At 44.3% G+C, this 27,967-nt stretch overlaps 1 protein-coding gene across 7 annotated transcripts in view; it reads right to left on the bottom strand.

The window, feature by feature from the left end:
* Window positions 1-27,967, bottom strand: part of LOC110532287 (DNA-directed RNA polymerase III subunit RPC2-like) — a 50,416-nt gene that overhangs the window by 14,457 nt on the left and 7,992 nt on the right. For 3 of the 7 annotated variants that reach the window (XM_090230939.1, XM_090230935.1, XM_090230949.1), the window contains exons 2-7: window positions 22,235-22,343; window positions 9,081-9,189; window positions 4,987-5,120; window positions 4,198-4,351; window positions 4,031-4,109; window positions 3,743-3,827 (exon numbers count right to left, since the gene is read on the bottom strand). In XM_090230939.1, the coding sequence (XP_090087065.1) occupies window positions 4,348-4,351; window positions 4,987-5,120; window positions 9,081-9,189; window positions 22,235-22,242 (255 nt within the window). In that variant the 5' untranslated portion in view covers window positions 22,243-22,343 and the 3' untranslated portion in view covers window positions 3,743-3,827; window positions 4,031-4,109; window positions 4,198-4,347. Of the gene's footprint in view, window positions 1-3,742; window positions 3,828-4,030; window positions 4,110-4,197; window positions 4,352-4,986; window positions 5,121-8,760; window positions 9,190-22,234; window positions 22,344-27,967 lie in introns of all 7 variants that reach the window. The other 4 variants (XR_016495038.1, XM_090230930.1, XR_016495041.1 and 1 more) reach the window with 3 other exon arrangements.

The following is a 27,967-nucleotide window of genomic DNA, read 5'->3' on the forward strand; positions in this document are numbered from 1 at the left end:
TCAATTATATGCAGAAAAGCCAACAGACGAAGCCAATTTAGGCATATCTTTATTTTGACTCTGTTAATGTTGTGTCAATACAAACATGTGACAGATCCTCTCCAACCTGCCATTTCTTAATTTGTTGATTTATATGTAGAAGTAATAAACTGAATAATAATAAGGAAATTACATGATAATAACGAAACGTAATGGCTCGTTTCAAATATGTTTTTATTAAGAAGCATATCCATGTAAACAAGTGTACAAACAGAATTGAGACTTCAACCCCTGCGGAATACAATACAATTTGCCTGCTCAGCTCATAGACATACATTAACGTAGTAATTCACCTCTGTCTAGAGAGGCCTTGTTGAGGATAAGAGCATCCTCTATGTCATAAGCACTGTATCTCATCACAGCCACTGTGGCGTTCTGTCCTGCATGCAGCTTCTCAAAGTCTATCAGCTCTATGGTTAGTCTTGACCATGGGTTTCAGGAGTTAACCCAGCAGATACAGTTGAAGTCAGAAGTTCACATACTCTTAGGTTGGAGTCATTAAAACTCTTTATTCAACCACTCTGGTTCATCCTTGGGAGCAATTTCCAAATGCCTGAAGGTACCACGTTCATCTGTACAAACAATAGTACGCAAGTATAAACACCATGGAACAACGCAGCTGTCATACCGCTCAGAATGGAGACGCATTCTGTCTCCTAGAGATGAACGTACTTTGGTGCGAAAAGTGCAAATCAATCCCAGAACAACAGCAAAGGACCTTGTGAAGCTGCTGGAGGAAACAGGCACAAAAGTAACTAGATCCACAGGAAAATGAGTCCTATATTGACATAACCTGAAAGGCCGCTCAGCAAGGAAGAAGTCACTACTCAAGAACCGCCATAAAAAAGCCAGACTACGGTTTGCAACTGCACATGGGGACAAAGATCGTACTTTTTGGAGAAATGTCCTCCGGTCTTATGAAACAAAAATAGAACTGTTTGGCCATAATGACCATTGTTATGTTTGGAGGAAAAAGGGGGAGTCTTGCAAGCCGAAGAACACCATCCCAACCGTGAAGCATGGGGGTGGCAGCATCATGTTGTGGGGGTGGCAGCATCATGTTGTGGGGGTGCTTTGCTGCAGGAGGGACTGCTGCACTTCACAAAATAGATGGCATCATGAGGATGGTAAATGATGTGGATATATTGAAGCAACATCTCAAGACATCAGTCAGGAAGTTAAAGCTTGGTCGCAAATGGGTCTTCCAAATAGACAATGACCCCAAGCATGCTTCCAATGTCGTGGCAAAATGGCTTAAGGGCAACAAAGTCAAGGTATTGGAGTGGCCATCACAAAGCCCTGACCTCAATCCTATGGAGAATTTGTGGGCTGAACTGAAAAAAAACATGTGTGAGCAAGGAGGCCTACAAACCTGACCCAGTTACACCAGCTCTGTCAGGAGGAATGGGCCAAAATTCACCCAATTTATTGTGGGAAGCTTGTGGAAGACTATCCAAAACGTTTGACCCAAGTTAAACTATTTGAAGGCACTGCTACCAAATACTAATTGAGTGTATGTAAACTTCTGACCCACTGGGAATGTAATGAAAGAAATAATAGCTGAAATAAATCATTATCTCTACTATTATTCTGACATTTCACATTCTTAAAATGAAGTGGTGATCCTAACTGACCTAAAACAGGGATATTTTACTCAGATTAAATGTCAGGAATTGTGAAAAACTGAGTTTAAATGTATTTGGCTAAGGTGTATGTAAACTTCCGACTTCAACTGTATATCAGTCTGTACGCTTCCTCTGGTCGTGCTTCTACACCTGCATTGCTTGCTGTTTGGGGTTTTAGGCTGGGTTTCTGTACAGCACTTTGAGATATCAGCTGATGTACGAAGGGCTATATAAATACATTTGAAAAGAAATTTGATTTGATTTGATTTGTAGCAAATTGTACCTGACAAGAGAAACCATAGAAATACAATTAGAATGGACATACCTATTCAAGTTTTTAAAACTTTCCAAAGTATTTGATTAATCAATTGTCTGAGAAATCTTTCAAAACTCATCCAGTTCAGAGCAAAGACAAAGCAAAAATAAGAACACATTTTCACCAAGAAACACCAAATGTTCTCAATATCAATGTTTGATCCACTTAACCAAGCAGTGTCTCAGAGAATATCCTAGGGTGGCTGAGTTGTTTTAATCTTGCATCTCCATGGGCTGGGGTTGAGCCAGGGCCAACAGGGCCAGCTCTGTGCTACAGACAGGGGAGAGGAGCTGGGCAGGGCAAGTTATGGCATAATGACTGCCCTCCCTGGAGGCCTTGACATTTGTCAGATGCTATTACTTCACAATCAGGCTACAAGAAACAGAGCCCTGTGATAATAGGCCCCCGCCCAAAGAGCCACATTTGCACATGTATAGGCATGGCCACACAAAACAGACACGGCAGAGGATATTGGGCCAAATATAGTGCCACTAGCAGTGTTTTTGTGTAAAGATGGGGGAAGGGAGGAGGGGGTGGATGGAGACAGGGAGGGGGATGGGGTTGACTAGGTCTTTGCGAATGTTAGTGGTGTCTTTTGGAGAACTTTTGGTTACCAGGGAGCTCCTGGGTGTGCACTCTGGTCTCTCCCTAGCAGCTGAGCACACTGACCCCCTGAGCACAGCGACCAGCAGACACAATGAATTGCTAATGACACTCTGGGTGACTGGCAGGGAAAGGGCCTCTACACACACAGGGCACAAAGGAGGGCCTACGCAAGCACCCCATGTTTGATGTCCATGCGCGTACACACACTGACACACACACAAACACTCCATCACACACACACACAAAATGCAGTCTGACAAGAAATGTGTGTGTGTGTTCACAGCGGTACACAGTGCTCCTGTGGAGGATGTTTGATGAGTACTGTTGCCTGATCTTCAAAGGTGCAGCTTAAAACAGACACCCTTTACAGACAGTGGCAAAGGACTAGAGAGGTGTATCACCCATGGCCTGCTTGCCCATAGCACACAGGTATGTATTCCTGAGGGACTGGTTGTGATGGAGGTAGGGGATCAGGCCAGCACAGACTCAGTAGGCCAGCACAGACTCAGTAGTACAAAAGCACAGTAGTACAAAATCAATTCAAGTTTTATTGGTCACATACACACGGTTATCAGATGTTAATGCGAGTGTAGCGAAATGCTTGTAGACAAGAGCATTAGGACTGATAAGAATCATATCCATCAGCAGAGAATATTGAGTACAGAAAAAAACTACGCAGCAAGACAAGAGGCCCAACGTTTCAGCCAGTAGAGAGCCATGGCAGAGAGTCATGGCAGAGAGTCATGGCAGAGAGTCATGGCAGAGAGTCATGGCAGAGCGCCATGGTAGACATGGTAGTGAGCCATGGTAGAGAGCCATGGTAGACATGGTAGTGAACCATGGTAGAGAGCCATGGTAGTGAGCCATGGTAGTGAGCCATGGTAGAGAGCCATGGTAGTGAGCCATGGTAGTGAGCCATGGTAGAGAGCCATGGTAGAGAGCCATGGTAGAGAGCCATGGTAGAGAGCCATGGTAGAGAGCCATGGTAGACATGGTAGTGAGCCATGGTAGAGAGCCATGGTAGAGAGCCATGGTAGTGAGCCATGGTAGTGAGCCATGGTAGAGATCCATGGTAGACAGCCATGGTAGTGAGCCATGGTAGTGAGCCATGGTAGAGAGCCATGGTAGACAGGGTAGTGAGCCATGGCTTACTCACATATTAATCATGTGCTCATAGAGGGCGATCTGACAGTCGTTCTCCTCGTTCACATCCAGGTATTCCACCAGGCTCCTCAAAGGTTCTGACAGCAATGAAATAAAAGATCATCATCACGTAAACATTAAAAAAATCTTCCACCACTAATGTTAACATTTTACCCCTTTAAAAAAGTACACTTGGCTGAGTTCATAGCTCATATCAGAGCTAAATTCATTGGCGGTAGATGACGCTAGTTTCTTTGTGTTGAATAACGTTAGCTGTATGAGCTGATGATCTGGAGCACACCTGGGTCAACTCCTGGGTCAACTCCTTGATGTGCTTGTTCTTGACCATTGGCTGCTCTACCTTCACAATGATGGACCGTCTGCTAGGAGAAATAGCACCATTTTAAAAAAGGTGGGTGTTAGCGAGAGATGAAGGAGTGAACTAGTATAAAAAAAATGTGTTCAAACCGTTTTGGTGCAGAACCCGGGCTGAGTCATAAGGAGATGTAGACACAGCAGTTGGTGGAGATGGACACAAACTCGTTGATGAAGCCGGCCCTGCGCATCAGTCTGAAGGTGTACACCAGCCTTTGGTGGTCCCAGATCACACCCAGGATGTTACCTGTGGACAGGATGGACACACCCAGAGAGGCCGACTATAAGGCAGAATTCCTTACTCTCAATTCTTACTGTTGTGACTATATTAGGGGTTGTTTGATCAACGTGCACAGAAATAATGCATAGAACATAACGTCCAACTGGCTACTGTATCTATCACACAGTTTGCAGAGCCACAGACTCCAGCAGGGGTTCTGTGCATATTGAACTTGAGGAAATGGAGGAGCCACAGTGAAATCGCTCTGTGTGTGTGGGAGGATTTGCACGCTCTCTGTGGCGCTTTGACACCTGCTGTTACTAATTAATTAAGCCTGGTGGCAGACAGTCAACATAATTTGACAGTTATCAGCGGCTTGAAAAATATAGACTAATTAATGAACCCAGTCCAGACTTTTTCATGGCACATTAGTAGCACTAAATTAATAGCTTATCAGACACACTGTACGAAGCACAACATATTGTTTCTGTAAACTGGACATTCCATGTTCTTTCCCTTCATGTTTGTGGCATTGTATTGAAAAGCAGAGGAAGGCTTTTAAGAAGAGAAGAGAGCCTACTGCTGGCCTACTGCTGGTTATGTGTATCAAGTGCTTATGCGTATGCCTCTGGATGTCTGGGCGTGCATGTGTGGGTGTGTACCTGTGTGCCTGTGTGCCCGTGTGCCTGTGTGTGGTCACCACTCCCAGGTTGAAGGCCAGCTTGACGATGGGGCCGTCCTCCATGTCTGTGGTGATGTGGGTCATCAGGGCCAGGTTCTTCACCAGACCACAGGTCTAGGACACGACAGGACAAAACCACTGATCAAAAGCTGATATACACAGGCCAAGGCAACACCATCTAGAACTGGAATTAGGGTTAGGGTTGTCCAGGACAAAAAACAAATAGCACTTGTTTGAGAAGCAGTTCAATATTCACACATACAGTGCCTTGCAAAAGTATTCATCCCTGATGGACATACAGAAAATAGTCCAAATTGGTGAAGTGAAATGAGAAAAATAACTAATTTTAAAAAATTCTAAGATATAAAAAACAGAAAAGTGGTGCGTGCATATGTATTCACCCCTTTGCTATGAATCCCCTAAATAAGATCTGGTGCCACCAGTTACTTTCAGAAGTCACATCATTTGTTATATAAAGTCCACCTGTGTGCAATCAGTGTCGCATGATCTGTCGCATGATCTGTCACATGATCTCAGTATATACAGTTGAAGTCGGAAGTTTACATACACTTAGGTTGGAGTCATTCGAACTCGTTTTTCAACCACTCCACAAATGTCTTGTTAACAAACTATAGTTTTGGCAAGTCGGTTAGGACGTCTACTTTGTGCATGACACAAGTCATTTTCCCAACAATTGTTTACAGACAGATTATTTCACTTTCATTATTTCACCTATTTCACTTATAATTCATTGTATCACAATTCCAGTGGGTCAGAAGTTTATATACACTAAGTTGAGTGTGCCTTTAAACAACTTGGAAAATTCCAGAAAATGATGACATGGCTTTAGAAGCTTCTGATAGGATAACTGACATAATTTCAGTCAATTAGAGGTGTACCTGTGGATGTATTTCAAAGCCTACCTTCAAACTCAGTGCCTCTCTACTTGACATCATGGGAAAATCAAAAGGAATCAGCCCAAAAAATTGTAGACCTCCTCAAGTCTGGTTCATCCTTGGGAGCAATTTCCAAATGCCTGAAGGTACCACGTTAATCTGTACAAACAATAGTACGCAAGTATAAAACACCATGGGACCATGCAGCCATCATACCACTCAGGAAGGAGACGCGTTCTGTCTCCTGGAGATGAACGTACTTTGGTGCGAAAAGTGCAAATCAATCCCAGAACAACAGCAAAGGACCTTGTGAAGCTGCTGGAGGAAACAGGTACAAAAGTATCTATATCCACAGTAAAACGAGTCCTATATTAACATAACCTGAAAGGCCGCTCAGAAAGTAGTAAGGTCATTGCTCCAAACTGCCATAAAAAAAGCCAGACTACGGTTTTCAACTGCACATGGGGACAAAGATCATACTTTCTGGAGAAATGTCCTCTGGTCTGATGAAACAAAAATAGAACTGTTTGGCCATAATGACCATCGTTATGTTTGGAGGAAAAAGGGGGAGGCTTGCAAGCTGAAGAACACCATCCCAACCGTGAAGCACGGGGGTGGCAGCACCGTGTTGTGGTGGTGCTTTGCTGCAGGAGGGACCGGTGCACTTCACAAAATAGATGGCATCATGAGGATGGAAAATGATGTGGATATATTGAAGCAACATCTCAAGACATCAGTCAGGAAGTTAAAGTTTGGTCGCAAATGGGTCTTTCAAATGGACAATGACCCCAAGCATACTTCCAAAGTTGTGGCAAAAGGGCAACAAAGTCAAGGTATTGGAGTGGCCATCACAAAGCCCTGACCTCAATCCTATAGAGAATTTGTGGGCAGAACTGAAAAACCATGTGCGAGCAAGGAGGCCTACAAACCTGACTCAGTTACACCAGGAGGAATGGGCCAAAATTCACCCGACTTATTGTGGGAAGCCACCCGAAACATTTGACCGAAGTTAAACAATTTAAAGGCCATGTTACCAAATACACTCAATTAGTATGTAAACTTCTGACCCGCTGGGAATGTGATGAAAGAAATAATAGCTGAAATAAATCATTCTCTCCTATTATTCTGACGTTTCACATTCTTAAAATACAGTGGTGAGACACACACACACACACACACACACACACACACACACACAAGTACCTTTTTTTCGCACTATTGGTTAGAGCCTGTAAGTAAGCATTTCACTGTAAGGTCTATCTATACCTGTTGCATTCGGCGCACGTGACAAATAAACTTTGATTTGATTTGATTCTAACTGACCTAAGTAATTTAATTTTTACTAGGATTAAATGTCAGTAATTGTGAAAAACTGAGTTTAAATGTATTTGGCTAAGGTGTATGTAAACTTCCAACTTCAACTGTATGCACCAGTTCTGAAAGGCCCCAGAGTCTGCAACACCACTAAACAATGGGCACCAGCAAGCAAGCGGCACCAATAAGACCAAGGAGCTCTCCAAACATGTCAGGGACAAAGTTGTGGAGAAGTACAGATCAGGGTTGGGTTATAAAAAAATACCAGAAACTTTGAACATCCCACTGAGCACCATTAAATTCATTATTAAAAAATTGAAAGAATTTGGCACCACAACAAACCTACCAAGAGAGGGCTGACCACCAAAACTCACAGACCAGGCAAGGAGGGCATTAATCAGAGCGGCAACAAAGAGACCAAAGATAACCTTGAAGGAGCTGCAACACTCCACAGCAGAGACTGGAGTATCTGTCCATAGGACCACTTTAAGCTGTCCACTACACCAAGCTGGGCTTTATGGAAGAGTGGCCAGAAAAAAAGCCATAAAAGAAAAAAATATGCAAACACGTTTGGTGTTCGACAAAAGGAATGTGGGAGACTCCCCAAATATATGGAAGAAGGTACTCTGGTCAGATTAGACTAAAATTGAGCTTTTTGGAGAATGCTATGTCTGGCGCAAACCCAACATCTCTCATCCCCCTGAGAACACCATCCCTACAGTGAAGCATGGTGGTGGCAGCATCATGCTATGGGGATGTTTTTCATTGGCAGGGACTGGGAAACTGGTCAGAATTGAAGGAATGATGGATGGCGCTGAATACAGGGAAATTCTTGAGGGAAACCTGTTTCAGTCTTTCAGTGATTTGAGACTGGGATGGAGGTTCACCTTCCAGCAGGACAATGACCCTAAGCATACTGCTAAAGCAACACTCAAGTGGTTTAAGGGGAAACATTTAAATGTCTTGGAATGGCCCAGTCAAAGCTCAGACCTTAATCCAATTGAGAATCTGTGGCATGACTTAAAGATTGCTGTACACCAGCAGAACCCATCCAACTTGAAGGAGCTTGAGCAGTTTGGAGCTTGAAGGAGCTGGAGCAGTTTTGCTTTGAAGAATGGGCAAAAATCCCAGTGGCTAGATGTGCCAAGCTTAGGGGGGGGGGGGGGGGTGAATAGTTATGCATGCTCAAGTTCTGTTTTTTGTCTTATTTCTTGTTTGTTAAATAATAAAACATATTTTGCATCTTCAAAGTGGTAGGCATGTTGTGTAAATCAATTCATACAAACCCCCCAAAAATCTATTTTAATCCTAGGTTGTAAATCAACAAAATAGGGGGTGAATACTTTCGCAAGCCACTGTATTAGTTTTAAACAGTAGGAGTGATTTTATAAGTGTGTGTGAGCATGGATGTAATGGGGTTTTGGGGCCGTGTGTGTGTGTGTGTTTGCTCATTTATGTGTACGTGCTTGCCAATATATACAGTATATATGTGCCTGTCTATCTGTCCGTCCATGTGTGTCTCCCTCTCTCGCTGACTGACTGACCTCTCCCTCAGGGGTGTCGGACGGGCACAGAATGCCCCACTGGGAGGGCTGCAGGGAGTGGGGTCCCCTGACCTTCCTGATCTTCTCTAAACTGGGAGGAGGTCCTGATCATCATGCCCAGAGCCTAGATGAAGGAGAGACTGGACAACACCTGTGTCACACCCTGATGGTCCATCTTAAACCTCTTCAGGGACCAGTTCCCATGGGGGCACAGAGAGAGGGACAGGTCAAATCCCCTTTTGCCATATGTCAAACCATTTGGATACCACATCCTCTGTCTGGTATAAGGGACCAGATCTTGATACAGGGGCAGCACTCACGGCGGAGATGGCGTTGACCATGCCGTTGGTGATCTGGTCCCTCCGCATGCATTTGACTATGTCGAACTGGGCTGCTTGGGGATGATCTGGTCTGATATCTTCTTCAGCTCTGAAATGAACAGAGGGGGAGAGAGAGTGTTAAGGCTTGCACCAAATGTAGATCAAGCGTTTGTCTGCCGATCATTCAGCACAATGTTTCAGGGACCACCCACTGTCGATGTCTGACTGGCAACATTTTTCATGTGATTCTACATGTAAAATCGGTGCATGCTTGGTTCGCAAATTACACTCAAAGTTACTATATACTCTCGGCCAGCAAACGCTATTGTTGTGTCTGAGCTCTTAGTACAGTCAGAACCTATGGGCCCATATTTATTAAGTGTCTCCGAGAAAGAGTGCTGATCTAGGATCAGGTCCTCCCTGTCCATAACAATCCGATTAATTATGATCTAAAAGGCAAAACTGACACATTGGAAACATCAAAACTCAATACTGGAAGTTACAGACCGAGTATCTGATGCAACGAACTAGATGTGAAACAACAATACTCCGAGAGATAGTCATATCAAACCCTCTGTTCTCCCAGTTCTCTTGGCTTCTGCTGCCAGTTGTTCTGTTCCTCTCCGTTATCAGCTCAGAGAAAATGACCAAAGAGACAGATTTAATAACCAGGTGTGCCAACCCTGAGATAAGCCTGACCTGGCCTCTCTCCCAGGTCTCTCTTCTCTCCTTTCCTCTACCCAGTAAGGCTTTCACTGGGGAACCTCTCTCTTCTCTTTCTCTTTCGCTCAACCCCCCACCAACCCTCCCGACACATTTGCATACATCAAAACAAACAAGCAGCACCGGCAAAATTAATAATAAAGAAATTAAGCTTCCGTTGCACAGCCGGGCCAATTAGTTGAATGTCAGGGAATCATAATTGGAGAGAGAGGAGATTGCTGGGCGTTCTAAGTGCATAAGCCCCCTATTGAAAGGAGGCCCTGTACCCCCCTCCACCCCCACCTCGCTCCCACTCCTCAGCCAGAGCAGGTCGGGATGGGGGGAAATTAAAGGCCTTAAGACAGCCATAATTACATTATCAGACCTGGGGCCTGCAGGATTAGCTCAATCGCTCCAGTCAAGGCGGCCATTCTTTTGTCATAGCGTGGAAAAAAATCCCTCCGCTTCCCCGGCCTTGGGATTTTGGTGCGGCTGCTGCGTATCTCTCCCCCTGACAAAGCCAGTCAAGGCGGGAATACAGAGCGAGGCGGGGAAGGAGGGATGAGGGTGGGGGGAGGATGAGGAAAACAAAACAGCAACAACAAAGCGGGAGGAAAATAATGAAGGTATTAATAAAGGAGGGAGAGAATAAAGACGCAGGTGAGGGCATGGGGAGGCTGGTGTAGAGTCTGTATCCACTAGCGCAGGCCTGGGATCAGGGCATGGGGAGGCTGGTGTAGAGTCTGTATCCACTAGCACAGGCCTGTGATCAGGGCATGGGGAGGCTGGTGTAGAGTCTGTATCCACTAGCGCAGGCCTGGGATCAGGGCATGGGGAGGCTGGTGTAGAGTCTGTATCCACTAGCGCAGGCCTAGGATCAGGGCATGGGGACCCTGGTGTAGAGTCTGCATCCACTAGCGCAGGCCTGGGATCAGGGCATGGGGAGGCAGGTGTAGAGTCTGTCTCAACTACCAGCGGCCTGGGATCAGTTCTTAGATAAGTACAAAGTACGTAGAGATTTAGCACTGCGTATAGAGACCATCGTTTTGACTGGGGAGGAGGAGCGGATTAAAAGTCATGATCTAAAGTCAATTTTGGGGTTTCACCGCTAAAGATTAAGGTTGGGATTAGAGGATGGTAAAATAACCAAGATCTGTGAATACAGGCAACTTCTACCTGGGAGCTTTAAAACCCATTCATCCCATGGGCACCAGCAGTGAGCCTGTGCAGCACTGTCACACAACCAGCCCCTTTAAAACATTAGCATTAAATGCTGACAGTCATCTTAATTGAATTACAGAGTGAGTGAGTCGTGCTGCGCAGATAGACCCAGAGCATGCAGGCTCTGCTTATCTACACTGTGGAGCAGCACACTATAGGCCACTGTGCTGGAGGAAGTCTGTACAGGCAAATTTAAGTATGCTCCCTCTAATTCTTTCTCTCACCCTCTCCCTCCCCTCCCGGAGGACCTGAGCCCTGGGACCATGCCTCAGGACTACCTGACCTGATGACTCCTTGCTGTCCCCAGTCCACCTGGTCGTGCTGCTGCTCCAGCTTCAACTGTTCTGCCTGCCGCTATGGAACCCTGACCTGTTCACCAAACGTGCTACCTGTCCCAGACCTGGTGTTTAGAACTCTCTTTCCACCGCACCTGCTGTCTCTAACCCTGACATTTACTCCTGACATTTACATTTACTCCTGAGGTGCTGACCTGTTGCACCCTCTACAACCAGTGTGATTTTTATTATTTGACCCTGCTGGTCATCTATGAACGTTTGAGCATATTGGCCATGTACTGTTATAATCTCCACCATGCACCGTTAGAAGAGGACTGGCCACCCCTCAGAGCCTTGTTCCTCTCTAGGTTTCTTCCTAGGTTCCTGCCTTTCTAGGGAGTTTTTCCTAGGCACCGTGCTCTACATCTGCATTGCTTGCTGTTTGGGGTTTTAGGGTGGGTTTCTGTTTTGGACTTTGTGACATCGGCTGACGTAAAAAGGGCTTTATAAATACATTTGATTAATTGATTGATTGAAATGTGTAAAAGGAAGTTTGCACTGCCCAACGTACTCTGGTACACTACATGACCAAAAGTATGTGGACACCTGCTAGTCGAACATCTCATTCCAAAATCATGCGCATTAATATGGAGCTGGTCCCACCTTTGCTACTCCACTCTTCTGGGAAGGCTTTCCACTAGATGTTGGAACATTGCTGTGGGGACTTGCTTCCATTCAGCCGCAAGGGTATTAGGGAGGTCGGGCATGTATTTATATGCTGTAGCATTAAGATTTCCCTTCACTGGAACTAATTGGTCCTGCCCAACCATGAAAAACAGCCCAAACCATTATTCCTTCTCCACCAAACTTTACAGTTGGCACTATGCTTTTGGGCAGGTAGCATTCTCCTGGCATCTGCCAAACCCAGATTGTGAAGTTTGATTCATCACTACAGAGAACGTGTTTCCACTGCTCCAGAGTCCAATGGCGGCAAGTTTTACACCCTTCCAACCGACGCTTGGCATTGCACATGGTGATCTTAGGCTTGTGTGTGGCTGCTTGGCCATCGAAACCCATTTCATGAAGCTCCTGACCAACAGTTATTGTGCTGACGTTGCTTCCAGAGGCAGGTCGGAACTTGGTAATGAGTGTTGCAACTGACAGAAGATTGTTACGCACTGAGCGCTTCAGCACTCGCAGGTCCCATTCTGTGAGCTTGTGTGGCCTACCACTTCGCGGCTGAGACGTTGTTGCTCCTAGTTGTTTCCACTTCACAATAACAGCACTTAAAGTTGACAGGGCAGAAATTTGACGAACTGACTTGTTGGAAAGGTGGCATCCTATGATGGGTGCCACGTTGAATGTCACTGAACTCTTCAGTAAGGCCATTATACCGCTAATGTTTGTCTATGGAGATTGCATGGCGGTGTGCTCGATTGTATACACCTGTCAGCAACAGGTGTGGCTGAAATAGCCAAATCCACTCATTTGAAGGGGTGTATATACAGTGCCTTGCGAAAGTATTCGGCCCCCTTGAACTTTGCGACCTTTTGCCACATTTCAGGCTTCAAACATAAAGATATACAACTGTATTTTTTTGTGAAGAATCAACAACAAGTGGGACACAATCATGAAGTGGAACGACATTTATTGGATATTTCAAACTTTTTTAACAAATCAAAAACTGAAAAATTGGGCGTGTAAAATTATTCAGCCCCCTTAAGTTAATACTTTGTAGTGCCACCTTTTGCTGTGATTACAGCTGTAAGTCGCTTGGGGTATGTCTCTATCAGTTTTGCACATCGAGAGACTGAAATTTTTTCCCATTCCTCCTTGCAAAACAGCTCGAGCTCAGTGAGGTTGGATGGAGAGCATTTGTGAACAGCAGTTTTCAGTTCTTTCCACAGATTCTCGATTGGATTCAGGTCTGGACTTTGACTTGGCCATTCTAACACCTGGATATGTTTATTTTTGAACCATTCCATTGTAGATTTTGCTTTATGTTTTGGATCATTGTCTTGTTGGAAGACAAATCTCCGTCCCAGTCTCAGGTCTTTTGCAGACTCCATCAGGTTTTCTTCCAGAATGGTCCTGTATTTGGCTCCATCCATCTTCCCATCAATTTTAACCATCTTCCCTGTCCCCGCTGAAGAAAAGCAGGCCCAAACCATGATGCTGCCACCACCATGTTTGACAGTGGGGATGGTGTGTTCAGCTGTGTTGCTTTTACGCCAAACATAACGTCTTGCATTGTTGCCAAAAAGTTCAATTTTGGTTTCATCTGACCAGAGCACCTTCTTCCACATGTTTGGTGTGTCTCCCAGGTGGCTTGTGGCAAACTTTAAACAACACTTTTTATGGATATCTTTAAGAAATGTCTTTCTTCTTGCCACTCTTCCATAAAGGCCAGATTTGTGCAATATACGACTGATTGTTGTCCTATGGACAGAGTCTCGCACCTCAGCTGTAGATCTCTGCAGTTCATCCAGAGTGATCATGGGCCTCTTGGCTGCATCTCTGATCAGTCTTCTCCTTGTATAAGCTGAAAGTTTAGAGGGACGGCCAGGTCTTGGTAGATTTGCAGTGGTCTGATACTCCTTCCATTTCAATATTATCGCTTGCACAGTGCTCCTTGGGATGTTTAAAGCTTGGGAAATCTTTTTGTATCCAAATTCGGCTTTGAACTTCTTCACAACAGTATCTCGGACCTGCCTGGTGTGTTCCTTGTTCTTCATGATGCTCTCTGCGCTTTTAACGGACCTCTGAGACTATCACAGTGCAGGTGCATTTATACAGAGACTTGATTACACACAGGTGGATTGTATTTATCATCATTAGTCATTTAGGTCAACATTGGATCATTCAGAGATCCTCACTGAACTTCTGGAGAGTTTGCTGCACTGAAAGTAAAGGGGCTGAATAATTTTGCACGCCCAATTTTTCAGTTTTTGATTTGTTAAAAAAGTTTGAAATATCCAATAAATGTCGTTCCACTTCATGATTGTGTCCCACTTGTTGTTGATTCTTCACAAAAAAATACAGTTTTATATCTTTATGTTTGAAGCCTGAAATGTGGCAAAAGGTCGCAAAGTTCAAGGGGGCCGAATACTTTCGCAAGGCACTGTATAGTGTAAGTCTGTGCATCCCAATGTGTTAAAGTGCATCTCTATAGGCCAATGTGCAGTCTGCATAGACAATGTGCTGGAGTCTACTAACTGAGGGGGTAAACTAAACATACACAGAGGAGGTTCGCAAGAGTAATATTTTACTATTAGGATAGATAAGTTATATTAGGATAGAGAGGTTATGTTAGGATAGAGAAAAACAGACCCTGATTCCGTAGATGGAGCTACCTGTCCAGCCAACTCCAGACACTTCAAATCAAATGTATTTATACAGTGGGGCAAAAAAGTATTTAGTCAGCCACCAATTGTGCAAGTTCTCCCACTTAAAAAGATGAGAGAGGCCTGTAATTTTCATTATAGGTACACTTCAACTATGACAGACAAAATTAGAAAAAAAATCCAGAAAAATCACATTGTAGGATTTGTAATGAATTTATTTGCAAATTATGGTGGAAAATAAGTATTTGGTCAATAACAAAAGTTTATCTCAATACTTTGGTATATACCCTTTGTTGGCAATGACAGAGGTCAAATGTTTTCTGTAAGTCTTCACAAGGTTTTCACACACTGTTGCTGGTATTTTGGCCCATTCCTCCATGCAGATCTCCTCTAGAGCAGTGATGTTTTGGGGCTGTTGCTGGGCAACACGGACTTTCAACTCCCTCCAAAGATTTTCTATGGGGTTGAGATCTGGAGACTGGCTAGGCCACTCCAGGACCTTGAAATGCTTCTTACGAAGCCACTCCTTCGTTGCCCGGGCGGTGTGTTTGGGATCATTGTCATGCTGAAAGACCCAGCCACGTTTCATCTTCAATGCCCTTGCTGATGGAAGGAGGTTTTCACTCAAAATCTCACGATACATGGCCCCATTCATTCTTTCCTTTACACGGATCAGTCATCCTGGTCCCCTTGCAGAGAAACAGCCCCAAAGCATGATGTTTCCACCCCCATGCTTCACAGTAGGTATGGTGTACTTTGGATGCAACTCAGTATTCTCTGTCCTTCAAAACACGACAAGTTGAGTTTTTACCAAAAAGTTATATTTTGGTTTCATCTGACCATATGACATTCTCTCAATCTTCTTCTGGATCATCCAAATGCTCTCTAGCAAACTTCAGACGGGCCTGGACATGTACTTAAGCAGGGGGACACGTCTGGCATTGCAGGATTTGAGTCCCTGGCAGCGTAGTGTGTTACTGATGGTAGGCTTTGTTTCTTTGGTCCCATCTCTCTGCAGGTCATTCACTAGGTCCCCCCGTGTGGTTCTGGGATTTTTGCTCACCGTTCTTGTGATCATTTTGACACCACGGGGTGAGATCTTGCGTGGAGCCCCAGATTGAGGGAGATTATCAGTGGTCCTGTATGTCTTCCATTTCCTAATAATTGCTCCCACAGTTGATTTCTTCAAACCAAGCTGCTTACCTATTGCAGATTCTGTCTTCCCAGCCTGATGCAGGTCTACAATTTTGTTTCTGGTGTCCTTTGACAGCTCTTTGGTCTTGGCCATAGTGGAGTTTGGAGTGTGACTGTTTGAGGTTGTGGACAGGTGTCTTTTATACTGATAACACGTTCAAACAGGAGCCATTAATACAGGTAACGAGTGGAGGACAGAGGAGCCTCTTAAAGAAGAAGTTACAGGTCTGTGAGAGCCAGAAATCTTGCTTGTTTGTAGGTGACCAAATACTTATTTTCCACCATAAATTTGCAAATAAATTCATTAAAATCCTACAATGTGATTTTCTGTATTTTCTTAATCATTTTGTCTGTCATAGTTGAAGTGTACCTATGATGAAAATTACAGGCCTCTCTCATCTTTTTAAGTGGGAGAGCTTGCACAATTGGTGGCTGACTAAATACTTTTTTGCCCCACTGTATATATAGCCCTTCTTACATCAGCTGATATCTCAAAGTGCTGTACAGAAACCCAGCCTAAAACCCCAAACAGCAAGCAATGCAGGTGTAGAAGCACGGTGGCTAGGAAAAACTCCCTAGAAAGGCCAAAACCTAGGAAGAAACCTAGAGAGCAACCAGGCTATGAGGGGTGGCCAGTCCTCTTCTGGCAGTGCCAGGTGGAGATTATAGCAGAACATGGCCAAGATGTTCAAATGTTCATAAATGGTCAAATAATAATAATCACAGTGGTTATCGAGGGTGCAGCAAGTCAGCACCTCAGGAGTAAATGTCAGTTGGCTTTTCATAGCCGATCATTAAGAGTATCTCTACCACTCCTGCTGTCTCTGGAGAGTTGAAAACAGCAGGTATGGGACAGGTAGCACGTCCGGTGAACAGGTCAGGGTTCCATAGCCGCAGGCAGAACAGTTGAAACTGGAGCAGCAGCATGGCCAGGTGGACTGGGGACAGCAAGGAGTCATCAGGTCAGGTTGTCCTGAGGCATGGTCCTAGGGCTCAGGTCCTCCGAGAGAGAGAAAGAAAATTAGAGAGAGCATACTTAAATTCACACAGGACACCGGATAAGACAGGAGAAGTACTCCAGATACAACAAACTGACCCTAGCCCCCCGACAGAAACTACTGCAGCATAAATACTGGAGGCTGAGACAGGAGGGGTCAGGAGACACTGTGGCCCCTTCTAGGTTAGACTACTGCAATGCTTTACTTTCCGACTACCCGGATAAAGCACTAAATAAACTTCAGTTAGTGCTAAATACGGCTGCTAGAATCCTGACTAGAACCAAAAAAATGGATCATATTACTGCTAGCCTCCCTACACTGGCTTCCTGTTAAGGCAAGGGCTGATTTCAAGGTTTTAAGCTAAACTACAAAGCATTACATGGGCTTGCTCCTACCTATCTTTCTGATTTGGTCCTGCCGCCCATACCTACATGTACGCTACGGTCACAAGACGCAGGCCTCCTAATTGTCCCTAGAATTTCTAAGCAAACAGCTGTAGGCAGGGCTTTCTCCTATAGAGCTCCATTTTTATGGAATGGTCTGCCTACCCATGTGAGAGACGCAGACTCTGTCTCAACCTTTAAGTCTTTACTGAAGACTCATCTCTTCAGTGGGTCATTAGATTGAGTGTAGTCTGGCCCAGGAGTGTGAAGGTGAACGGAAAGGCTCTGGAGCACCGCCCTTGCTGTCTCTGCCTGGCCAGTTCCCCTCTCCCCACTGGGATTCTCTGCCTCTAACCCCATTACAGGGTCTGAGTAACTGGCTTACTGGTGCTCTTTCATGCCGTCCCTAGGAGGGGTGCGTCATTTGAGTGGGTTGAGTCACTGACGTGATCTTCCTGTCTGGGTTGGCAACTGACACTTGTTGCCATAGTAGTCTCTGTCGTCCTTGTTCTCTCCTTGGGCCAGGATCACCCTGCACACCATCACCGCCAGCTAAATATACTTGGCCCGGAATTTAAACTCCTTCACATGGAAGTGGAATAAAAGACAGGTTTGGGGGGGGGGGTCAATTCCATTTCAAATTCAATTCAGCAAGTAAACTGAAATTACAATTTCTCAGATAAGCAATGGGGAAAATTGGAATTTGTACTTCAGTTTACTTCCTGAATTGGCATGGAATTGACCCCAACCCTGGTAGTAGTAGGAAGTCACTCGATCAAACCTAAGTGGACCAATGAGGAACGTTTTTGACTGCAATATACAAAATAATGAGGGTTGATCCAGCTAGCTAAATGATATGGAATCGGTTCTATGTTAAATCAAATCAAATTTTTTTGTCACATTCACATGGTTAGCAGATGTTAATGCGAGTGTAGCGAAATGCTTGTGCTTCTAGTTCCGACAATGCAGTAATAACCAACAAGTAATCTAACTAACAATTCCAAAACTACTGTCTTGTACACAGTGTGAAGGGATAAAGAATATGTACATAAGGATATATGAATGAGTGATGGTACAGAGCAGCATAGGCAGATACAGTAGATGGTATCGAGTACAGTATGTACAAATGAGATGAGTATGTAAACAAAGTGGCATAGTTAAAGTGGCTAGTGATCCATGTATTACATAAGGATACAGTCGATGATATAGAGTACAGTATATACGTATGCATATGAGATGAATAATGTAGGGTAAGTAACATTATATATATTTTTTTTTTAATTTATTTCACCTTTATTTAACCAGCTAGGCTAGTTGAGAACAAGTTCTCATTTGCAACTGCGACCTGGCCAAGATAAGGCATAGCAGTGTGAACAGACAACACAGAGTTACACATGGAGTAAACAATTAACAAGTCAATAACACAGTAGAAAAAAGGGGAGTCTATATATACATTGTGTGCAAAAGGCATGAGAAGGTAGGCAAATAATTACAATTATGCAGATTAACACTGGAGTGATAAATGATCAGATGGTTATGTAAAGGTAGAGATAGAGATATTGGTGTGCAAAAGAGCAGAAAAATAAATAAATAAAAACAGTATGGGGATGAGGTAGGTGAAAATGGGTGGGCTATTTACCAATAGACTATGTACAGCTGCAGCGATCGGTTAGCTGCTCAGATAGCAGATGTTTGAAGTTGGTGAGGGAGATAAAAGTCTCCAACTTCAGCGATTTTTGCAATTCGTTCCAATCACAGGCAGCAGAGAACTGGAACGAAAGGCGGCCAAATGAGGTGTTGGCTTTAGGGATGATATAAGGTAGCATTGTTTAAAGTGGCTAGTGATATATTTACATCATTTCCCATCAATTCCCATTATTAAAGTGGCTGGAGTTGAGTCAGTGTCAGTGTGTTGGCAGCAGCCACTCAATGTTAGTGGTGGCTGTTTAACAGTCTGATGTCCTTGAGATAGATCCTTCTGGATGATAGCGGGGTGAACAGGCAGTGGCTCGGGTGGTTGATGTCCTTGATGATCTTTATGGCCTTCCTGTGACATCGGGTGGTGTAGGTGTCCTGGAGGGCAGGTAGTTTGCCCCCGGTGATGCGTTGTGCAGACCTCACTACCCTCTGGAGAGCCTTACGGTTGAGGGCGGAGCAGTTGCCGTACCAGGCGGTGATACAGCCCGCCAGGATGCTCTCGATTGTGCATCTGTAGAAGTTTGTGAGTGCTTTTGGTGACAAGCCGAATTTCTTCAGCCTCCTGAGGTTGAAGAGGCGCTGCTGCGCCTTCTTCACAATGCTGTCTGTGTGAGTGGACCAATTCAGTTTGTCTGTAATGTGTATGCCGAGGAACTTAAAACTTGCTACCCTCTCCACTACTGTTCCATCGATGTGGATAGGGGGGTGTTCCCTCTGCTGTTTCCTGAAGTCCACAATCATCTCCTTAGTTTTGTTGACGTTGAGTGTGAGGTTATTTTCCTGACACCACACTCCGAGGGCCCTCACCTCCTCCCTGTAGGCCGTCTCGTCGTTGTTGGTAATCAAGCCTATCACTGTTGTGTCGTCCGCAAACTTGATGATTGAGTTGGAGGCGTGCGTGGCCACGCAGTCGTGGGTGAACAGGGAGTACAGGAGAGGGCTCAGAACGCACCCTTGTGGGGCCCCAGTGTTGAGGATCAGCGGGGTGGAGATGTTGTTGCCTACCCTCACCACCTGGGGGCGGCCCGTCAGGATGTCCAGTACCCAGTTGCACAGGGCGGGGTCGAGACCCAGGGTCTCGAGCTTGATGACGAGCTTGGAGGGTACTATGGTGTTGAATTCCGAGCTGTAGTCGATGAACAGCATTCTCACATAGGTATTCCTCTTGTCCAGATGGGTTAGGGCAGTGTGCAGTGTGGTTGAGATTGCATCGTCTGTGGACCTATTTGGGCGGTAAGCAAATTGGAGTGGGTCTAGGGTGTCGGGTGGGGTGGAGGTGATATGGTCCTTGACTAGTCTCTCAAAGCACTTCATGATGACGGAAGTGAGTGCTACGGGGCGGTAGTCGTTTAGCTCAGTTACCTTAGCTTTCTTGGGAACAGGAACAATGGTGGCCCTCTTGAAGCATGTGGGAACAGCAGACTGGTATAGGGATTGATTGAATATGTCCGTAAACACACCGGCCAGCTGGTCTGCGCATGCTCTGAGGGCGCGGCTGGGGATGCCGTCTGGGCCTGCAGCCTTGCGAGGGTTAACACGTTTAAATGTCTTACTCACCTCAGCTGCAGTGAAGGAGAGTCCGCATGTTTTCGTTGCAGGCCGTGTCAGTGGCACTGTATTGTCCTCAAAGCGGGCAAAAAAGTTATTTAGTCTGCCTGGGAGCAGGACATCCTGGTCCGTGACTGGGCTGGATTCCTTCTTGTAGTCCGTGATTGACTGTAGACCCTGCCACATGCCTCTTGTGTCTGAGCCGTTGAATTGAGATTCTACTTTGTCTCTGTACTGACGCTTAGCTTGTTTGATAGCCTTGCGGAGGGAATAGCTGCACTGTTTGTATTCGGTCATGTTACCAGTCACCTTGCCCTGATTAAAAGCAGTGGTTCTCACTTTCAGTTTCACGCAAATGCTGCCATCAATCCACGGTTTCTGGTTAGGGAATGTTTTAATCGTTGCTATGGGAACGACATCTTCAACGCAAGTTCTAATGAACTCGCACACCGAATCAGCGTATTCGTCAATATTGTTATCTGACGCAATACGAAACATGTCCCAGTCCACGTGATGGAAGCAGTCTTGGAGTGTGGAGTCAGCTTGGTCGGACCAGCGTTGGACAGACCTCAGCGTGGGAGCTTCTTGTTTTAGTTTCTGTCTGTAGGCAGGGATCAACAAAATGGAGTCGTGGTCAGTTTTTCCGAAAGTAGGGCGGGGCAGGGCCTTATATGCGTCGCGGAAGTTAGAGTAACAATGATCCAAGGTCTTTCCACCCCTGGTTGCGCAATCGATATGCTAATAAAATTTTGGGAGTCTTGTTTTCAGATTAGCCTTGTTAAAATCCCCAGCAACAATGAATGCAGCCTCCGGATAAATGGATTCCAGTTTGCAAAGAGTCAAATAAAGTTCGTTCAGAGCCATCGATGTGTCTGCTTGGGGGGGATATATACGGCTGTGATTATAATCGAAGAGAATTCTCTTGGTAGATAATGTGGTCTACATTTGATTGTGAGGAATTCTAAATCAGGTGAACAGAAGGATTTGAGTTCCTGTATGTTTCTTTCATCACACCATGTCTCGTTAGTCATAAGGCATACGCCCCCGCCCCTCTTCTTACCAGAAAGATGTTTGTTTCTGTCGGCGCGATGCGTGGAGAAACCCCCTGGCTGCACCGCCCCCGATAGTGTCTCTCCAGTGAGCCATGTTTCCGTGAAGCAAAGAACGTTACAGTCTCTGATGTCCCTCTGGAATGCTACCCTTGCTCGGATTTCATCAACCTTGTTGTCAAGAGACTGGACATTGGCGAGAAGGATGCTAGGGAGTGGTGCACGATGTGCCCGTCTCCGGAGTCTGACCAGAAGACTGCCTCGTTTCCCTCTTTTTCGGAGTCGTTTTTATGGGATCCACTCCGTTGTCCTGGGTGAAAGGCAGAACACAGGATCCGCGTCGCGAAAAACATATTCTTGGTCGTACTGATGGTGAGTTGACGCTGATCTTATATTCAGTAGTTCTTCTCGACTGTATGTAATGAAACCTAAGATGAGCTGGGGTACTAATGTAAGAAATAACACGTAAAAAAACAAAACACTGCATAGTTTCCTAGGAACGCGAAGCAAGGCGGCCATCTCTGTCGGCGCCGGAAGTAACACACTTATAGCCATTTTAATAAAGAATAGGTAAGGGTACAGGTGACAAAACTAAATCATCTGATGGTGTGATGAGCACAGTGCTTTAACCAACACCTATCTCATTGATACTGCTGATTGTCCATAGTAAATCCTATGCCACACTGGGCAGGGCAGGTGTGTATAAAGCTGTTGTTGGTGTGGTCAATCTGATAGCACTTACAGGTACATGAGGGAGGATGAGGGAAGCTCCTAGCGTCCTCCATCTTGGTATTCTTGGGCCCTCCTCACACGCGCCGTCGCCGCACTTTATTCCCAATGTATTTCAGAGTCTAGGTAACACACACATGCAGAGGGATATGAGTACAAACTCTGAAACTGCCCAGCAAAATAAAACAGGCAAGCTGTATCTCAGATCACAAAGTGACACACTTTAAAAGAAAGAACCGGAGGCGTAATTCTAAAGTAATGAGAATGTGAGATGCACGTTTACTATCACGATAAGAAAATAAGGACACAAGTTAACATTCGGAGGGATCAAAGTTGCAGCAGGTCAAGTGACTCACAAAAGCCACGACCAGGGATGTGTCAGCCCTTATGCCCCCCCCCCCCCCCCCCCCGACACCCACACTACACAAACACACCACCGTCACACTGAGTCAGCAATAGTCTGTGTCGAGCTCTAGAGAGATGGCCAGTGAGACTGAGCATGTCCTCCCAGACCACCCACCCTGCAGGCTATAACCATTGGCTACTGAGGACGACCAGTGAAGAGTCAACCATGCCAGCCTATTCAACCATGTCCTGTCCTGTGTTTTACACTACAATAACGGCAAATGTAAAAACAGTAAATGTGAAGTCCATTTGTAAGCTTTATGAAATGCATGTACAATGGAACATGGGCATTTCTAAAGCTTATTTGCTTCAACAAACAACATATATGCCATTTAAATAGACATACTTACAGTATATAGTGGGGGGGGGGGGGGAACTACGGCCGATTAAAAGCGGCCTGCAGTGGATTTAGCATAAACAATTTAATCAAAACAAATTGTAGTTAACTAAATGCGCCACTTGGTTCATAGACCCATGGTTACGTGAGTAGCCTTCGATATACACTGAGTATACCACACATTAGGAATACATTTCTAATATTGAGTTGCACCCCCCTTTTTTTGCCCTCGGAACAGTCTCAATTCATCGGGGCATGGACTCTACAAGGTGTCAAATGCGTTCCACAGGGATGCTGGCCCATGTTGGCTCCAATGCTTCCCATCGTTGTTTCAAGTTGGCTGAATGTATGTTGGGTGGTGGACCATTCTTGATATACACGGGAAACTGTTGAGTGTGAAAAACCCAGCAGCGTTGCAGTTCTTGACATAAACCGGTGCACCTGGCACCTACTACCATAAACCTGTTCAAAGGCAGTTAAATATTTTCTCTTTCCCATTCACCTTCTGAATGGCACGCATATACTATCCATGTCTCAATTGTCTCTAAGCTTAATAATCCTGCTTTAACCTGTCTCCTCCCCTTCACCTACAATGATTAAAGTGGATTTAACAAGTGACATCAATAAGGGATCATAGCTTCCATCTGGATTTACTTGGTCAGTTTGTCATGGAAAGAGCAGGTGTTCCTAATGTTTTGTATAGTCAATGTTCTTCATACTTCAGAAAGTATTAACACCCCTCGACTTTTTCCACATTTTGTTGTTACAGCCTGAATTTAAAATGATTGCATTGAGAGATGTTTTGTCACACACAATATCCCTAATGTCAAAGTGGAATTACGTTTTTTTTTACAAAATAATAAAAGATGAAAAGCTAGAGTCAATAAGTATTCAACCCTTTTATTATGGCAAGTCCAAATAAGTTCAGGAATTAAAAATGTGCTTAACAAGTCACATAATGTTGTATGGACTCCCTCTGTGTGCAATAATAGTGTTTTACATGATTTTACAATGACTCTCTCAACTCTGTACACCACGACACATACAATTATCTATAAGGTCCCTCAGTTGAGCAGTGTATTTCAAACACAGATTCAACCACAAAAACCAGGGAAGTTTTCCAATGCCTCGCAATGAAGGGCACCTATTGGTAGATGGTAACAACAACAAAAATACATTGAATATCAAGTTATTAATTACCCTTTGGATGGTGTATCAATACCCCCAGACACTACAGAGATGCAGGCGTCCTTCCTAACTCAGTTGCCGCAGAGGAAGGAAACCACTCAGGGATTTCACCATAAGGCCAATGGTGACTTTAAACAGTTACAGAGTTTAATGGCTGTGACAGGAGAAAACTGAGGATGGATCAACAAGCATATTGTTACTCCACAATACTAACCTAATTGACAGAGTAAAAAGACGTAAGCGTGAACAGAATAAAAACTATTCCAAAACATGCATTCTGTTTGCAACAAGGCGCTAAAGTAATACTGCAAAAAATGTGGCAAAGCAATTAACTTTTTGTCCTGAATACAAAGTGTTATGTTTGGGACAAATCCAATACAACACATTACCTATGTATTATGTCATTAGGTTTTTGTCATTCTTTAGTTTTTTTGTCGTATGTCTGTTGTGTAGTAAATATTTCAGCTTTTATTTTCATTGTGTTTATTTGTTTTCTCCTGTGAAGCACATTTCGTTGCATTCCATGTCTGAAATGTGGTGTATAAATAAAGCTAGATTTGGTTTGATTACGGAGTACCACTCTCCATATTTTCAAGCATTGTGGTGGCTGCATCACGTTATGGATATTCTTGTAATCATTAAGGACTGGGGAGTTTTTCAGGATAAAGAAACAAACTGAATGTAAGCAAAATCCCTGGTTCAGTTTGCTTTCCACGAGAGACTGGAAGATTAATTTACCTTTCAGCAGCACAATAACCTTAAACACAAGTCCAAATCTACACTGGAGTTGCTTACTTTGGGGCGGCAGGTAGCGTAGTGGTTAGAGCGTTAGGTCAGTAACCGAAAGGGTCGCCGGATTGAATCCCTGAGCTTACAAGGTTAAAAATCTATTGTTCTGCCCCGGAAAAAGGCAGTTTGCCCACTGTTCCCCGGTAGGCCGTCATTGTCAATAAGAATTTGTTCTTAACTGACTTGCCTAGTTAAATAAAGGTTAAATAAAAAAATCACCAAGAAGAAAGTGGTGGCTGGGTTACAGTTTGGAATTATGTCTGCTTGAATATCTATGGCAAGACCTGAAAATAGTTGTCTAGCAATGATCAACTACCAATTTGACAGAGCTTGAATAATTTTTTAAAGAATAATGGGCAAAAAAAATAAAAATAATGGGCACCCTGAAAGCTCACAGCTGTAAACACTGCCAAAGGTGATTCTAACATGTATTGACTCAGCGGGTTGAATACTTATCTAATCAAGATATATTAGTGTTTTATTTTTCATAAACTAAACAAAAAATATAAAACGCAACATGCAACAATTCCTAAGATTTTAATGAGTTATAGTTCATATAAGGAAAATCAGTCAATTTAACTACATTCATTAGGCCCTAATCTATGGATTTCATATTATTTTCCTTGTGCAGCACGACACATTTCCGTCGCATAGAGTTGATCAGGCTGTTGATTGTGGCCTGTGGAATGTTGTCCCACTCCTCTTGAATTTCTGTGCGAAGTTGCTGGATGCTGTTGTACACGTCGATCCAGAGCATTCCAAACGGGCTCAATGGGTGACATGGCTGATGAGTATGCAGGCCATTGAAGAAATGGGACATTTTCAGCTTCCAGGAATTGTGTACAGACCCTTGCGGCATTATCATGCTGAAAGAGGATGGATGGCAGATGGAGGCGGATGAATGGCATGACAATGGGCCTCAGGATCTTGTCATAGTATCTTTGTGCATTCAAATTTCCATCGATAAAATGCATATGTGTTCGTTGTTCGTAGCTTACGCTGCAGTTGGTCTGCGGTTTGCAGTTGTGAGGCCAGTTGAACATACTGCCAAATTCTCAAAAACAACGATGAGGCAGCTTATGGTAGAGAAGTTAACATTCAATTCTCTGGCAACAGCTTTGGTGGACATTCCTGCACTCAGCATGCCAATTGCATGCTCCCTCAAAACTTGAGACATCTGTGGCAGTGTTGTGTGACAAAACTGCACAATGGCCTTTAACTGTCCCCAGCACAAGGTGCACCTGTGTAATGTCCATGTTGTTTAATCAGTTTCTTGATATGTCACACCTGTCAGGTGGATGGATTATCTTTGCACAGCAGAAATGCTCACTAACAGGGATGTAAACAAAATAAAATCTTCCACTTCAACATTAGAGTATTGTGTAGCTCGTAGACAAGAAAATTACAATTAAATACATTTTAATCCTATTTTGTCACAACAAATGTGGAAAAAGTCAAGGGGTGTAAATACTTTCTGAATGCACTATGTACAAATTCTAATGGACCTATATATATATATATATATATATATATATATATATATATATATATATATATATATATATATATATATATATATATGTTTTAATAAATGCCCTTTTCCTGGCCCAACAAATTAGTCCCCAAAAAATCTGTGCGGCCTTCCTCTGTTGAATTTCTAAATCTCAAGTTTTTACTTTTTTTTTTCAATTGAACCTTTACTTAACTAGGCAAGTCAATTAAGAACAAATTCTTATTTACAATGACGGTCTACCCTGGCCAAACCCTAACCTGGACGGCGCTGGGCCAATTGTGCAACTCTCTATGGGTCTGTAGTGACACCTCTAGCACTGAGATGCAGTGCCATAGACGGCTGCGCCACCCAGGAGCCCACCCCTGGTCTAATATCTATTTAAGGCTTTATGTCTACTGAGGCATAGTTTGACGTATCAAACATCAAAGGTATAATGAGAACAACACTGAAAAGGCATCAACAACATGCATTCAAATCTGATCCAACGGCCGTTGCTAGGATGCTAATATGGCCCTCGTCAATGCATTGCTGGTTCCTCCTACTGAATAAGGGTCTTTATTCAGACAAATTGGGGCATTGCATTCATCAACACATATCAAAAAAGGACATGTTGGCCTATTGAGAAATGACTTGAGGAGGATTATTCTTTAATTACTAGGCAAGACAAAGGCTGTGTCACAAACGCAAGACTCATCTCCTCTTGCTAGAATACATTCTATTCTTCAGTCAGTCCTAGTCCTCAGGAAGACATTATTAAGAGGGTGCGGTATGAACGAGATTACGCGTGGGTGGGAGGAATCGAGAGAAGGTATAAGGGCAAAATAGAGGAGAAACGTGGAGGAGGTGGTTTAAGGGCAAGGATTGAGGTGGATGACGGAGGTATCAGGGAAGTTTGGAGGGGTGAGGACATGTGGTGGAGATGTATAAGTGAATGGATGATGATGATGAAGTGGAGGAGAAAGAGGTATAAAGGATGTGATGTGACAAAGAGGATGGGAGAGGTAGATGGCGGAAGAAAAGAGAGGTTGGCAGGAGATGGAGAAGTGAGGAAGTGGGTGGAGGAAGGGGCAGTGTGGGTGTACACGGAGTGAAAGGTAGAAAAAAGATAAAGGGAGAGGTACAGACAAGAGAGGTCAGGGAGAGGTGAGGCAGGATCTCTGACATTTGCTTATGCTATTGCGAAGCTGTGGGAACAGGGCTGGCTGGCCCACAATGCATCTGGGGCCGTGCTGCTTGGCAGCATTGCAGAGTGCATCGAGGGCCAGGAGGATTTTCACCCAGGATGCATGAAGGCAGAGCAAACAAACCAGGCCGGCCAACACTCCACACTGGTGATTACTCTAAATGTTACAAGGCCACATTGGACACAGTTATCTTCCGGGTGACTCTCAAAAAACTTGGCTTGACCACAATCCCAAGGGCTCCTTTAAATGGAACCATTGCAACCATTGCACAGAAGAAGTGTTTTGTTGAAACAGCTTCCAAAATGGAGTATTACGTCAAGCATTTCGTTA

The sequence above is a fragment of the Oncorhynchus mykiss genome, chromosome 1, assembly GCF_057628025.1.
Source record: "Oncorhynchus mykiss isolate SJ-2025 chromosome 1, ASM5762802v1, whole genome shotgun sequence".
NCBI lineage: Eukaryota > Metazoa > Chordata > Actinopteri > Salmoniformes > Salmonidae > Oncorhynchus > Oncorhynchus mykiss.